At 38.1% G+C, this 15359-nt stretch overlaps 1 protein-coding gene across 4 annotated transcripts in view; it reads right to left on the reverse strand.

Moving 5' to 3' along the window:
• abcc3 (ATP-binding cassette, sub-family C (CFTR/MRP), member 3) overlaps positions 1-14939 on the reverse strand; it is a 101799-nt gene extending 86860 nt beyond the window's left edge. Inside the window, exon 1 of one of the 4 annotated variants that reach the window (XM_038305402.1) lies at positions 14608-14936. In XM_038305402.1, the coding sequence (XP_038161330.1) occupies positions 14608-14643 (36 nt within the window). In that variant the 5' untranslated portion in view covers positions 14644-14936. Of the gene's footprint in view, positions 1-14607 lie in introns of all 4 variants that reach the window. The other 3 variants (XM_038305403.1, XM_038305404.1, XM_038305405.1) reach the window with 3 other exon arrangements.
• Positions 14940-15359: the final 420 nt, after the last annotated feature.

Here is a 15359-nt window from a genome sequence, read left to right on the forward strand (position 1 = left end):
TGGTGTCAGAGCTGAATAGCTGGAAAAAGAGTTCAGCTGCAGGGAGTTTTCCTTATGGATTTATTCCAAGACGTCTGCATACGTAACAAAGGTGGAGCTAGAGAGAGAGTTTGTAATTTCGTCATTGACAAGAACCCAGCAGTAGGTTCTGATTATTTCTGAATGGTTCAGAAAATATGTAATAATAATCAAATGTGAGGACAGTCAAACAACTGGTTTAACACATGCCTAAGCTGGTAAAAATTAACCAAGTTCAAACTGATATGGTAAAATATATGAACAGCTTTAAAATACTTGATGTTTCTTAAGCCTCGGTCAAGGCTACGCTTTACTCTTTCTTTGGACAGATAACTTATAAGGCAGTTAGCGCTCATATCAATGCAGAAGGGGGAAACCTTATCAACCTTGGAATGTTTACTGCTTACTGACCCACCAGCTTCTCACCTGGTGACTGGAACCGGTCATTGTGCTCAAAGTCTCGCCAGTAACCAAAATTTGAGCTTCTTTTCTTTACCTAATACCAAGGAACCTGATTCATTTGGGGATTTTTTAATTAACAAAATGTAATGTATCCATTATAGCCTTTAGGAGGAATCAGGTTTTTCTTTTTCTTCTTTTCTTTTCTAAGAAATCAGAGTAGTCAAAAGGCCCGAATCCCTCTCAACGTTATCTCCTACAGATAAACTTCTATTAATTTTGACAGGAGCGATTGAAGCACTCAGGCCTCTTCAAAGAACACGGAGGGCTGACCTCTGACCCCGTGTCTCCTTTATTTATTCTGAGTGTTCGATCATAGCAGTAAAGCTGATAGTGGTTGCTTCTTTGAAAAATCAACATTTGTTTTTCAAAACAAGCTGGTAGTTATTCAAAAACAGCAGGATGTTCTCCATCTGTTTTAAAAAGCTGTCCACACAGAATGGGAGGTTGAAGACTATAAAGACTGTAGGGAAACAGGAAGCGCTGCCAGTTATGTTCACAGACACACCAACATGGAAATCATTAGCACTGTTTTTCTACGCCCGGCTCGCTACAAAGAATAAAATTGGAAAATGTGGATCTAAATGTTGGACCTCATAATGCGTAGCTGACAGAGTGAAACCAACCAGAGGAGATCCTTAACTTTGAAAATTAAACTGATTTTATTTCTGATTAAATGAAACAGCTATTTCTACTCTGATAGCATACGGCACTAACATCATTTTACTCCTTTCTCAACATCAGATTTTATCTCTGTTGTTGGTCTTAAATTCAAACAGTCATTGTAATTTATCTGCAAATTTATGATCTGAGGTGATGTAATATTTCTAAATATACAAAGAGCCAGATCCTGAAAAGGTTCAGAAACTTTCCCCATTGAGCCAGGCATGTCACAAACCATTTTTATGATATAACAGCTTCCTCTTTCCATTTTCGATTCAGCTTCTCCTTTAGCTGTGACCAGACCCTGCTGTGCATAGATGAAACAAAAGAGAAGCACCTCCCTGCTCGTCCTGTCAGGCGGCTCTTCCTCTGCTGTAATCCAAGCTGCTGTTGACGGCTCGGATGGTTTGTGTAGAATAAAACAGCCTGTTAATGTGTGCATTAGATGCCATCCAATCCATCCATTGGATTTCCTAATGACACAATGTTAAAACGTCTGATCATTTAAACACAATGGGTTCCATCAGCTTCTTTGGGCTAAAGGTTTTTACAATAACGTGCAAACATTTCCACACCCCTTTATTTATTTTTTTTCTATTTAGTCACACCTTATTGTGTTTTAATTTAATTGAATGTGATAGAGCAACATAAAATAGACTCAAATTATGATGCGGATGTGTGAATAGTTGTTGATGACTCCGTTTTTACCAGCAAATCCAGCTGGCAGTCTGTTTCTGTTTCCCCTTAACAGCACCACACAATTTCATCACATTCTGTTTAGCAAAATAACTCAAGCTCAGTCAGACGAGACAAATGGAATCTGCAAACATAAACTCACATCTTTCTATAGATTCTGCTTTGGATTCAGGAGATGATTTGATTGCTAACTTTTTTTTTTCTGTCCAACTAATGATCGTTCTATCCCCGGCTTCTACCAGCTGAGCTGTAGATGTCTGCAGCTCCTCCACAGTAACCAGAGGTCTTCAACGTTTTCCAGGCTAAAGACTCCAAAACTGATGGCGAGATGAAGCAGGGACCCCCCTAATTATATATATATTTGTGTGTTATATCACACTGGTCCTTTAGTCACTCTATTACAGATGGAGTAATGTAACAAAAGTAATTTCTCCCTGGGATTATTAAAGAATTTCTGATTCCTGGTTGATGGGACAGGTGCTGTGAATGAAACGGTGCCCAGATTGAAAGAGCTCCTGTGTGTCGCTGAATGTGTGCATTGATGACTGAAAGACATCTTCTGCCTCCATTTATCTGTTTACTACAATGTGTTGAATCATGTTAATGTGGATTTAAAGACATTTCATTCATGGAAAAAATTGCAGGAGGGAATATAAAAAGTCTAATCAACCCAAACTTTCACAACCCCTATGCAGTACCTCCTTGGACCCCTTAGGGGTCGCAGACTCCCTATTGAAGACCTATGCTCTAGAGCAGGGGTGTCCAATTTGACTTGATGGGATGAATGGTGTCTGGTGTTCTATTGTTTGGTTGGAAAGAAAACCTGCAGCCACATGGCCGTTTTTGGAACCGGTTTAAGACCCATGCTCTAGAATATTCCTCTAAGGAGTTCCAGGGTTTATACAAGAATGAGTAACTCTAATTTAATGTTTTTTAATGCTCTTAGAAATCATTTTAATGCCATCAACAAGTACCCATGACTCTCCTATATACATGGCAAAACCCTTTGTCATATTTCCCTTCGACCGGCTGCAGCCATGTCCCGAATTCCTCGTTTTCCAGCCGGTTTTGTAGAAATTTGCATTTCCCCATTCTCTAGCTTTATCTCCGCCTCGAGCTTATTTTCTGAACAAATGGCTTTACGATCAACCGGAAGCAGTTCCACGTAAATATATCACCATATATCTGACGAAATTGTTTTTATAAACATTTTTTTTTTATAAAGCATTTTAAATGCCACAATAATGCCAATTAATGGATTTTAATGCCAATTCAGCCCATAATTTAAAAACTAATAATTTAATGACTTTTAAATATTTTTAATGACCCGCAGAAACCCAGAGTTCTCTCCATACACCTTAAGGGAGTGGTGGCCTAGTGATTAGGGCATAGAGCTTGGAATCCTGAGGTTCTAAGTTCGAGCCCCAGTTCCACAGACTGCCATTCTGGGTCCCTGAGCAAGACCCATAACCCCAACACTGCTCCCCCGGGGATGGGTTAAATGCAGAGGTACATTTCTCCAATGTGATATCAATAAAGTTAAATTATTATTATGGTCACTTTTCCAAATTCAGGATGATGCACTAAATTGTAGGGCTACACAAATAAATTGTATTTTCAGCATAATTACAATTCAACACAGTTTTCAAATATCGGAGCCTCTTAATTTTGGTCTCTTTACATTTAACAAGAAGATACATTTCTCACTCCAGCCCTTTAGGTGGCAGTTAATGTTGGCTTGCCACCTCAAAGTTGCAGCTAACACAAAGTTGCAGCCTGCGAGTAAAAGTAAGCACTTTCCATCACAACAATTGGTGAGTTTCTGTCATCTTCTTCTGAACTGCATCTTGAATTATTGTATCAAGAAAGCTATATGAAAAGCTCTGAATTCGAAGAAAAAAAGCGCTCAAATACGCAAAATTTTTTATACTCTTTATATGGTTTTGACTTTTGCGAAAAAGGTTTAATGCACACAATGGGAGATAGAAACACTTTTTTCCAATCAGGTTTGATGTACCTCACATGACTGATCAGCTGTTTATGATGACGGCATCTTCCGGGATGTTCCTATTATACATGCAGACATGATTGGAAACAACATCGTCATTACTAGTTGACATGTTATTGTAAAAACAACTTGTCCAATAGCAACGGTTTATCAAACCTTTTCTTCATTACTGATCTGTGGTCAGTGCTAGATTGCAGCCTCTACTTCCTGTTTATAACAGCCATGCATGACGACGTAATAGTGGCAATAACCGTATGGTGACATTTCGCTTTGATGTGGTTGGTTAATTCAATTCAGAACAAATAAAAATGCCACACATTTGCTTTTCCTTTCTTTCTAAACTTTAAATGATTGCTTAAAATTTGAATTTCAGATTGATGGAGACATGACTATTAACAGTAAAGTCCTACAACAATGGACTCTGGACAAGGAAGCTTTTAAGTATATGAAGACAATGAAACCCTGGAGTGAAACTTCTACAAGCCTGTGGTTACTGCAAAGGAAAATAAAAGTCAAATCAAAATGGGTAAAAAAAAAAATGGCAGTATTACATTTATGGCAAAATCGTTTAGCCCTGTTGAATACATATTTAAAATATATGTTTAAAATGTGGCCTTCAAACAAAAAAACATAAATATAAAGTTTTCTAAGTACTGATAAGGGAGTTGAATTCAACATGGTACCATGAAACCTGCACTAAACACTGGGTTTATATTAAAGTCATAGGGAAGCAGCTGTTCCAACCATTACATTTCCCAATTCTCACGAGTTGTGCACGACTTTACACGACTGAATAAAGTGAATTTGATTGGTCGTTTATCAAGAGGGCGGCATTGTTGTGGCGGAAGGTTTGCAAGCAAGTTTGGTTGTGGTCGGTTTGTTGAAAGCATCTTGCTAACCAGTTAGCAACTTAGTGCTAGTAGGTTCCCAATGGGAAATTCCATTGGGACCAAGTAGCACTAAATTGGTGACTTAGAAACAACACTGTCAAGGAACGCTATGGACAGCGGAAACATCCAAGAGGAGGAGAGCTTTGTGTCGGAGGTCGTGGATGAGTCTCCTCCGTCATTTTTTATTTAGAGGAGGAAAGCGGGGATGAAGATGTTGTGGAAGAGGACGCCAGGGCGGCAGAAGCTTGGTTTGGTGTAGAAGGCTTACAGCCGTACATGTTTGAGCCCTTGCCTCGCAACGCTGCCAGTTCTGTTAGCTCTACGCCTGCTGAAGACACAGACGTCCATCCCCATGAACACTGGGATGTAACTCAACGGTAAAGCAAATCATCCTTATTTCAAACGTTGCATATATTAGCTGTGACATATGAATCAAGATGCTATGACCGAAAAAATTTGATTGACAGATGACCGCTGATATAGGATTGGCCGAATTTAAGTGTACAAGCTGACGTATAATTAACTGGCCTGCAAAAGATAACTGCAAAAAAAAAAAGATTTTAAGACACAATTTTTTTTTTTTATAAAAATTTCCTAAATTTTGGGATAATATCATCTGATAAAGTGTACATTTATATACATGTTTAGAGCAGAATGATTTGACATTTATATATGAATTACCCAGGACTTTAAATGTGAAACAGGTTAAAGTGCGGAACTCCCAGAGAAAGGTTAGCTTTGTTGGAGGAATTTTGCTGCAGCTAAAGATTGTCACCTTTGTCACAGCATTCTTAGAAAATGGCTTCCCACCACTGTAGTGCATCAATGAATCACTGACCATATCACCTCCAGACTGTTAATACCACCCAACAAAGAGAGGCGTAGCTTTCAACAGGTGAGTCTTTGACCCCATCCTGACCCTAGTAGAACTTGTTTGCTTTACAAGAATATCTGGACTTGTTTGAAGAAAGGGATGGTAATGGAAGTATTTGAAAGCTCAATACAGAACCACAAGGCCAAATGTAAAGAAGAAGAATGACAAGAAAACACACTCACTGGGGAGAGCCTTTAAAGCTCTTTGTCAGGATACTATACTCAGGTTCTACGGTTAAGGCTGGAAAAATTCAATCCCCTATATTTAGATTTAAAGGGGTTTCTTTCTGATAGAAATTATTTATTGCTCTTTAGAAAAAAGATTTTAAAAAAACTGAAAAAAAATAGTAATGAAAAGAAAAAATTACAAGAAATACAGATAATGAAAATAACAATAAACAAAAAAATTATATTGTAAAAAAAAAAGTTTGTTGAATTCTTTAAATTCTGCAGAAATTGAACATCATGAACAACCTTTAGCATCTTCCTAATCAGATTGTCGGACCCCAACAGAGTGTCTTTAATCAGAAGCTCTTTAGACTCGCTGTAAGACAGACCACTACAGGAAATCATTCCTTATAGCCATGTTATGTTGTTACTGTAAATATAAACAGGAAGGCTATATTTGCTAACAAATTGTGAAAAACAAAGCTCAAAAGCTGCTGATGTCAGATCGCCTCAGTTATATCATATCAAAAGGTTAGCCAACAGCATAATCAGAGGCAGTAAGCCCTTTTTAACCTGAAGAGGGCGCCAAACTGATGATTGGCGGGGACAGTCCCTGTTTTGGATCACCTGTCCCTGGCTGAACCTGCCCCCAGATGTGTCCCCTGATTTTACTGTTTTATGAATGAGGGGGGACAAGGTACGTGTAGACTGTTATTAAGGTAGAAAGAGCGTGCGAGCATGCTGTGCGCAGAAACAGCTGTTAGCTAGCTGATTGGCAGCTGTTAACGTATAGATGAGGAGCAGAGCGCACCACTTCTAAAATAGATGAGGAAACTGCTTAGTCACCAAATGACAGTTATAAGAATTCAAGTGATAGTAATTCACTAGTTTAACCGTTGATTTGAAGGACCTAATAAATAACTATAAATTCCAGATCTAGTTATTTAAAGTCGTAAGAAAACGGCCGTTCCATTTCCAAATTCTCCCGAGTGGTGCCCACTTTACACAAGTGAATAAAGTAATTCTGATTGATTGTTTATCAAGAGGGCGGGATTGTTGTGGAGGAAGGTTTGCAAGCAAGGTTGTGGCCGGTTTGAAGCGTCTTGCTAACCAGTTAGCAACTTGGGAAACTCCATTGGGACCAAGTGACACTAAATTGGTGACTTAGAAACAACACTGTCAAGGAACGCTATGGACAGAGGAAACATGCAAGAGGAGGAGAGTTTTGTGTCGGAGGTCGTGGATGAGTCTCCTCCGTCATCCATTTTATATTTAGAGGAGGCAAGCAGGGACGAAGATTTTGTGGAAGAGGATGCCAGGGCGGCAGAAGCTTGGTTTGGTGTAGAAGGCTTACAGCCGTACATGTTTGAGCCCTTGTCTCGCAACGCTGCCAGTTCTGTTAGCTCTACGCCTGCCACACTGGTCCAGCAGACGAGCTCCTTCAGCAGAAGACTCCTCCTACCCAGATGCACCACAGAGCGCCACAGGAAATAATTCCTACCTGTGGTCATCAATCTATATAACGCCTCCCTCAAGTGATTCAGCCAGGAGAGTAAATTGTTCTTATTTTAACCGTTGCGTATATTAGCTGCGACATATGAATCAAGATGCTATGACCGAAAAAAATTTGATTGACAGATGACCGTTGATATATGATTGGCCGAATTTAGGTGTACAACCTGAGGTATAACTACCTGGCCTGCATAAGATAATGGAAATAAAACAGAGATTTTTTTTCTTTTAACAGAAATTTTCTAACTTTTGGGACAATATTGTCTGATAAAGAGTACATTTACATACATGTTTAAGCCAGAACGATTTGACATTTAAATATGATTTCCCTACAACTTTAATATCTTAATTGTCTTCTGGTGAACTCTCACTACACCTTTAATGTTAGGAAACATGAGAATTGAATTCCTGGATTTTACACTTGATTTGTTGTATGTAAGTAAGTAAGTAATGTTTATTCATATAGCACCTTTCACAGACATAGAGGTTACAAAGTGCTTCTCAAAATGTAAATACTAATAAAATACATTTACAGTCACAAAAGACATGGTCATTAAAACAGACCTTAATCTACTGGGATTAGCATGCTTTCTTTAACAAATAGGTTTTCAGTTCACTGTTAAAAATATCAACAACAGAATCAAGTAATTATGGAAAGCAGAAGATCGGCGGAAGACTGCCTGAAAGGAGCAATCTCCTTGATCTTGTTTAAATATCAATAAATATGTAAAGATGGATGAAAGCATCACTGTCCATGTTTCCTATGTCAATTATGAGGATATATATTTATTTTTATCTATGAGCTGGAAATGTCCCCAGATTGGATTTCAGAAATCTGGTCCCCTTAATGGTCAACTTTTAATCAACTTTTTTAATGGATTAAAAGCCTCTCAGTAAAAAGCTTTACTTTCAGTTTTTATCAGAAGCTGCAAATACATCTACGAACCAGCTTTAAATAAAAGTGTTAAAACCAAAGCACAGTGAAAATTAGGTTTTTCTATTTCAGGTATCATTATAGCCCATATGTAGCACTCTGTGCTAACATACAACTTAACTACAACCTGCAGATTAAATGTCTTAAAAAGAAGAACACTGTAAAAACAGTTATTGATCAGGCTCTGACTAGCACTCAGCATACTGGTGGATCCCAGATACCTCCTGTTTGTTTGAAGAAGACGTGAATAGCAGCAGCTAAATCAAAAGAGCCGTCATGACCTCACCAAAAAGTCACGTCCTACAGTTTGATACGCCTGCAGGCAATGTCTTCCTCTCAGTTTTTTGGGCAATTTCCTCCACTAAAGAGAAACACATACAGGCTGCACTGGGTGGGGGACATATGGTATGAGCAGAAGTTGCTCAGATAAAACCAATTGAAACTACACAACAACGCGACATCACCAACACAATCAAGATTTACGTGACAAATATGTCGTAATAGACAAACCGCACTAACACATCAATACAGAAGCCTGTCATTTCTGCAAAGGCGCTGAAACGATGAACTGGAACGTGAGTTTTCATTTCCATTAAGCTGATAAACGTATACACCCTGACATCTCTTCCTAGATTAGATTAAAAGTTTCTCTTTAATGCCTGAGAAATGTGGACAGGAAGAAAATATGCTGACTGCACGGCAAAATGGGACCAGTGGTAGACAGTGGGAACAATGATGAAGTGAGAGCAAATATCTTGAAACTCAGAAAAGCCCCTTTTAGCCGTTGGTCACATTAACATTCATTTAGCCACGTAGAGTATGAATCAGCACCCATGCCTCGCTCACTGCTGCTTACTGGTAGAAACGCTAAAATTAGCACATAGAACCGTCTTTAATTTATTATATGATGAAGCATAAAGGAGGGAGCCTGTTTATATCAGGGCCTTAAATATCTAAGATCTGTGGGTTCAAGAAGATACTCATCAGGAAATCCTCAGACCTCAGTGTAGATAAGAGCTAAATAAATTCATTGCTGAAATAATCTAAGACAAACATATAAGCCAAAAACTGTACAAAAATGTGCAATTTTGCTTTTAAGAGTTAAATCTTTATTTGAACTTTATCCAGAGCTCCACAAGTGGCATTTCTGAACTTTCAATCGATTTTCTTTATAATTTTAGTCATTTAAAATGAGCCCCTACTGTTAGCATAATGAAATAATCAAAAACATGATCACAACATTGATCCATAACTAAAATAATGGATAACTGAAGTCCTAATGCGGAAGCAAAACATCTAGAAGAGATTTGGTGCAAACTGATTGAGAATCATTGCTGTAAGAACTTCATAAAGGTACAGAGGATGATTGTTTATTTCCGAGTGGATCATCAAAATAAGTGGTCCTCCTAATTGTCAAACATTCTGGTGGTATGTTTAGTTAAGGCCGTTCTACGTGCTCGTCCCGTTAGCTGTATTTTTCTACGCATGCTCACTTTGAAGCGTATATGTGTGGGGAGCTACGGTTTCAGACGTTATTGAAGCTCAGCTTTCTCACCACGGTCGTTTGAAAATGGCCGAGGGTCGTACGAGAAAAAGTGTCTAAGAAGTGTTTGAGAAGAAAAGAAAGGCCTCAGAAGAGGTAGATATATCCCAGAATGCTTTGCACAGAGCCCATATTCTTATCTTCAGCTACCACAGTATACATGTCAGATTAAATAATACTACTTACCTCAGTGATATCATCAATGTGTTACTTTATTGCATCTCTTATACTATGTCTGCTGATTGTGCAGTTCTTTTACTTCTCTCTTTGCAGGTGATGAAGCAGACAGAAGATGTTTTATCATTGTCTCCCTTTTAACTCCTCTTTCCTTCATCTTTTCTTGTTTTTCCTTTCCTGTTCTACTTTCACATTGCAGTGTCCATATATTATGTAATACTCTCTTATATTAGATTATATAGAATTATAATACAGCTATTTATATGCGTAAATCAAGCGGAATACTATAGCGATAGCCGTACTGCTCCACTTGTGAAAGGAAAATCTGTTGGGCCCTTTTTTGGCATCAAGACAATTATTCGTATTGCTACATTACCAGACAGGACACTGTTAAAAATAAAATAATAATATAATGATAATAATAACAAAGACATGGAAGTGATCATCTGTCTGAACGGTCAGTTAACAGACTTCACTATATAGTCCCCACACTATATATAGTGATTGAAGGATTTAGGCATTAGGGCAGACATTCAGGCACGGTAAGTTTGTATGAGTTATGAGAACAGCACATTTTAAACAGGGCATGCACGAGGAGAAAGGGCTTATGCATGCTCTTGCACATGCATAAATTTGAGAAAATCATCCTAAATAACTTTAATGTGAACGAGCAAATTATGTTTTCGTTTGCACCAGTCCACTGCACTCTACACCCTCTGTAACTGCTGCACCATGATTTGATTGTTTTGGAGACATGTTACTGGATATTTTAACGAAACAACAATAAATAAAAAAGTTCCTTTATTCTGAGTGAACCAGATATCCCAACTACCTCATCAACCTTCACTCCTGCATATGTTGGCTTAATATTGGACTTATGTGTGTAGAAGCAGTGACAAATACAGTATAGGCTTCCTCAGCTACCATTTGCAGCAGGGTGCCTTGGAAAAGTATACATGCTCCTTAATCTTTTTCACATTTTGTCACAACCACAAACTTTGTTTTTATTTATCCTGTTATGTAACTGAAAACAATAGTACAATAGTGTTTTCCCTCTCGAAACAGGAAGGTGTATCCACTGAGTAAATATTTTATAGAACCCCTTCAGATGCAGTTAGAGTGGCAGGTCTTATGGCACATCTAAACACAGATATTTCTCTACATTCTTCTTTCCAAATTAGGTCCACCTCAGACAGATTGAAGAGGGTTTGTAAACAGCTGTACCGCTACAGATAATCCAGTGGATTTGGACTAGAGATGCACCAATCTAGTTTATTCTAAACCTATTTCGTACCGATACCTGGACTAAGCGTATCAACTCTGTATCTGGAGACAATATTAATGAAGGGTATTGCTAACAAAGACAAGTGTTTATTGAGTTAGTTATCATTTGCACATCAAAAGAAAAATGCCTCAAGGCAGCTTTTAAATATTGTTGAACTATGGTGTATTTTGGGGTTACTTATTTTTCAATTATTTGCACATTTATTTAATAGCACCTGTGACTCAGTGTTCCATAATGAGATTGAATGACTTGAGTTTTTAATATCAATAAAAAAATTTTCATGCCTTTAATTATTTGTCATTTCGTATCCTTATGGTATTGAGTATTGAATATTTTCCTGGGTATTTATAGAAAGTAGTTAAAAAGTACTACTTTGTTGGTCAGTAGTATCGAGAAAACCCTACGGCTGATACCCAATACCAATCTGATACTACTGTTAAATACTTAGTATTTATTAACATGTAAATTATATTTTAGCAATAGGGCTGGGCAGTATAGAATATAGATATTTTGTGGTACTATCGCAATAATGGTAAATATACAATAAAAGTCTTCATTAAGTCTTTACAGTCTTCCTTAAAGGTATAGTGGAGGATGTTCTTTTTGGGGTTGGATCATCAAAATAAGTGGTCCTCCTCATTGTCAATCATTCTGGTGATATGTTTACGTGAGTTCATCCTACATGCTTGTCCCCATTTTCACTTACAAACGTGAGTCTAACATAGTGGAAAAATTGCAAACCTTTGTTTGGAAAGTAAGCATGTATGAGTGATGCAAACAGCAACTTTTAAACATAGTGTGCACAAGGCGAAATGGGCTGGTGCACGCTCTTGCACGCCTTTAATAGGTGATCCCTCTTAAGAGCGGGTACAGGGTTGGTCATATCCATTTTTTTTTTAAGTGGTGAGGGCGGGTCTTTTCAAAAATTTGTGAAAATCCTCCACTGTATCTTTAAGTAACTGTATGGCTGTGACTGCATGCCACAGCAATCGGAGACCAACAATCATAAAAACTGCTTTTAAAAACATTTACTAATTTGAAATAGGCGTCTCTAGGACAGCAGTAAGTATGATTTTTTTTTTATTGATAAACTTCCCACAGTAGTTCTATTTCAGATTCTTTGAATTAGACAATGACCCAATGGTAAATAAAGAAGAAAAGTTTTTTTTTTTTTTCCAATAATATTATTTCAAAATTTTAATTTAGATGGTAAATCATAATTCTTGTCATGTCCTGAAATCTATCAGGATAACGATAAAGGATACGACAAATGCCTGGGTCTAATGAGCAGAAAAATAAATAAATAAAAGTATTATGAAGTATATCAGCTGCCTGAAAGCCGCTGTAGTTCTCTGAACTGGTACTGTAGTGTTTATCAGTATTCTTCATCCAATATCCCGGAGGTCCTCAACAGGGGGTGCACAGAGGTACTGCATGGGGGTCGCGAAAGTTTTGGTTGATAAGACTTTTTTTTTTTTATATTCCCCCCATAATTTTTTCCACTAATTGAAATGTCTTTAAATCCACATTAACATGATTCAACACTCTGTAGTAAACAGATAAATGGAGGCAGAAGATGTCTTTCAGTCAGCAATGCACACATTCAGCGACACACAGGAGCTCTTTCAAGTTGGGCACCGTTTCATTTACAACACCTGTCCCATCAACCAGGAATCAGAATCAGAAATACTTTAATAATCCCAGGGAGAAATTGCTTTCCTTACATTACTCCATCTGTAATAGAGTGACTATAGGACCAGTTTGATATAACACAATTTCATACAATATATATAATTAGGGGGTCCCTGCTCCATCTCGCCATCAGTTTGCGGGGTCCTTTGCCTGGAAAACGTTGAAGAACCCTGCAATATCCGATCCACCTAATTAGCCAATATCAAAGCAGATATCCGATCCAGGTATCGGATCGATGCATTAATTTAGCTCTATGGTTCAATCTACACCAGGGTTCCTTAATTCCAGTCCTCAAGGTTTGGTGCCATCTTTTAAGAAGTGTCTCTGCATCAAAGCCCCCCAGTGTGAAATAATTAGGTGATTTGCAGGACTCTGGAGAACTTAGTACATACTTAGGAGATAATACCTGCATTTTGTTTTTCAGTGTTTGGAAACTATGACACATTAAAAAGCTGCAGGAACCCCTGATTTATAAAGCTGGAATCAAAGAACCCTAATCTATATGGTTCCATTGTAGTTCTGGCTGAATCTACAGGGTTGATCATGCCTTCAACCATCGTCTTCTAAACCCTCACTAGCTTCCGAGCAGTAGAAAAAAAGCATCCCCACACCATAATGCTACCACCACCTCTTTTTAGCTAAATATTCAAAGATTCAAGACTTCTGATATTAAAATCTCTCTTTTGCTACAAAAATATATCTTCAGCCATGATGTTTGGAGGGAACAATTTCAACAACAAAAGGATAATACAATAAAAAAAAAAAATATATATATATATATATATATATATACATATATATACATTTCATTAGTTTTGAAAAAATTAAGCGACTGCAAAACCAAAAAGATCAAGACTCCTAGGCGTTAAAGTGCAAATGTGATTACTTTACTGTAGAGCTGCACCATATCCTGAATGCAATATCTGTGTGTAATATTTGGTAAGCGATTATACTTTAACAGACATGAATAAACAATCTGCCAACATAAAGCATTTAACCACTTAGATCGACTTCATTGGAACAGATGTCCTGGAGCTGAATTTATTGGACAAAATGCTTAAATGGTTTGGAAATTATGATGATGAAGATGATGATGATGATGATGATGATGATGAATAAACAAAAAAAGAGGGATAAAAACTTACAAAGCATGAAGAATTACCAAATAACTAAGGATATTCTTTCCTTAAACCATGTTATTCTATTCTTATGACATTAAACCGTTTTTGTTTTGTTTGTTTATCTTTTTTGCACCAAAAAAATGAAACCAAATGGCGTTTATTTTAAAAGTAACTTTGCCCAAAAATGATCTCGATGCAACAATAAGAGCAAACAGCTCTGACCTCTTGGATTAAACTGACCTTAAATGGCTTTTCTTCTTCCTACGCAGCTTTCGGTGACTTCTCACCTTTAAGACCCTGAGCACTCCTCTGTTTAAGACATTTTATTATTTAAACGCGAACAAATCAGCAAGAAAAAGCTATTTTAACAAATGCCAGATATAAGAAGTTTGGCTGCCATAAATGCTTTTATTTCTGCAGCACGAAAGCGACTAAATCTATTAGGTGTAAGGCGATAAATACCATTAGGAGGGGTATTTATAGTGACTACAGTGAGATCACCCTGCCAGGTACTCAGCCAGACGGTCGCAGCAGAGGTTTCAGTTGCGGTAATGAGAAACGCACTCACCCAGAAGGGGAGTTTTTCTCCGCACAGCCGCTCCATCTCCGTCGTGGTTTCCCCCCCAGAACAGCTCTGCCTCCGTCGGTCTACGCGGAAAAAAAGTCGAGCCCAATCCGCTGAGCGTCTGTCCTTTATCCCTTCTCCTCGCGGTCCGGCGCTGTCACATGCCCCGATGACAGGTACGCGTTCCCCTTTCTGTTGCGCGCGCGCGCACCGCGTCCGGTCGGTTTGCTCCGATCTGTCGACGGTCTGGATGGAGAAATATTCATTCGGATCCAGCCAAGAGTTCTGGTTACAGGAGGAGGCTGCTGTGTGGCGGTGGGAGAAGGAAGGAGTTGGCTTTCTGCTGAGCACCGCCCTCTTCTAACGCTTCTCCGCCTTCTTCCTCCTCGCCTTAAAAATGTTTTCACCCAACGACGCACCGAGAGGTCGTCCCTGGGTCATGACTCATGAGAAAAGTAAATATCCAGGAAATATATATATTTTTTTACTACTAATTGATAACAAAACCGACAAAGTTTTAAATTTATGGTTGACGTCTTCAGGAGGATGAATAATATACTACAAAAAAGGACTGAAGGTGACTAAGCAAAGCAAACACGAAAGAGGAATAAAGAAGTAATTCTGCAGGAGATGGTACTCGATAGGAAGATCCTGCTGGCTGAGGGAGATTAAATAAAAAAACACTTAAGCATGTTTTTAAAACACTGACTTACATGTTATTTAGTGTTGGTAATTATGGAGGAGGATTAGGGCCA

This window comes from Cyprinodon tularosa, unplaced genomic scaffold (genome assembly GCF_016077235.1).
Source record: "Cyprinodon tularosa strain WSP-4 unplaced genomic scaffold, ASM1607723v1 ctg558, whole genome shotgun sequence".
Classification (NCBI taxonomy): domain Eukaryota; kingdom Metazoa; phylum Chordata; class Actinopteri; order Cyprinodontiformes; family Cyprinodontidae; genus Cyprinodon; species Cyprinodon tularosa.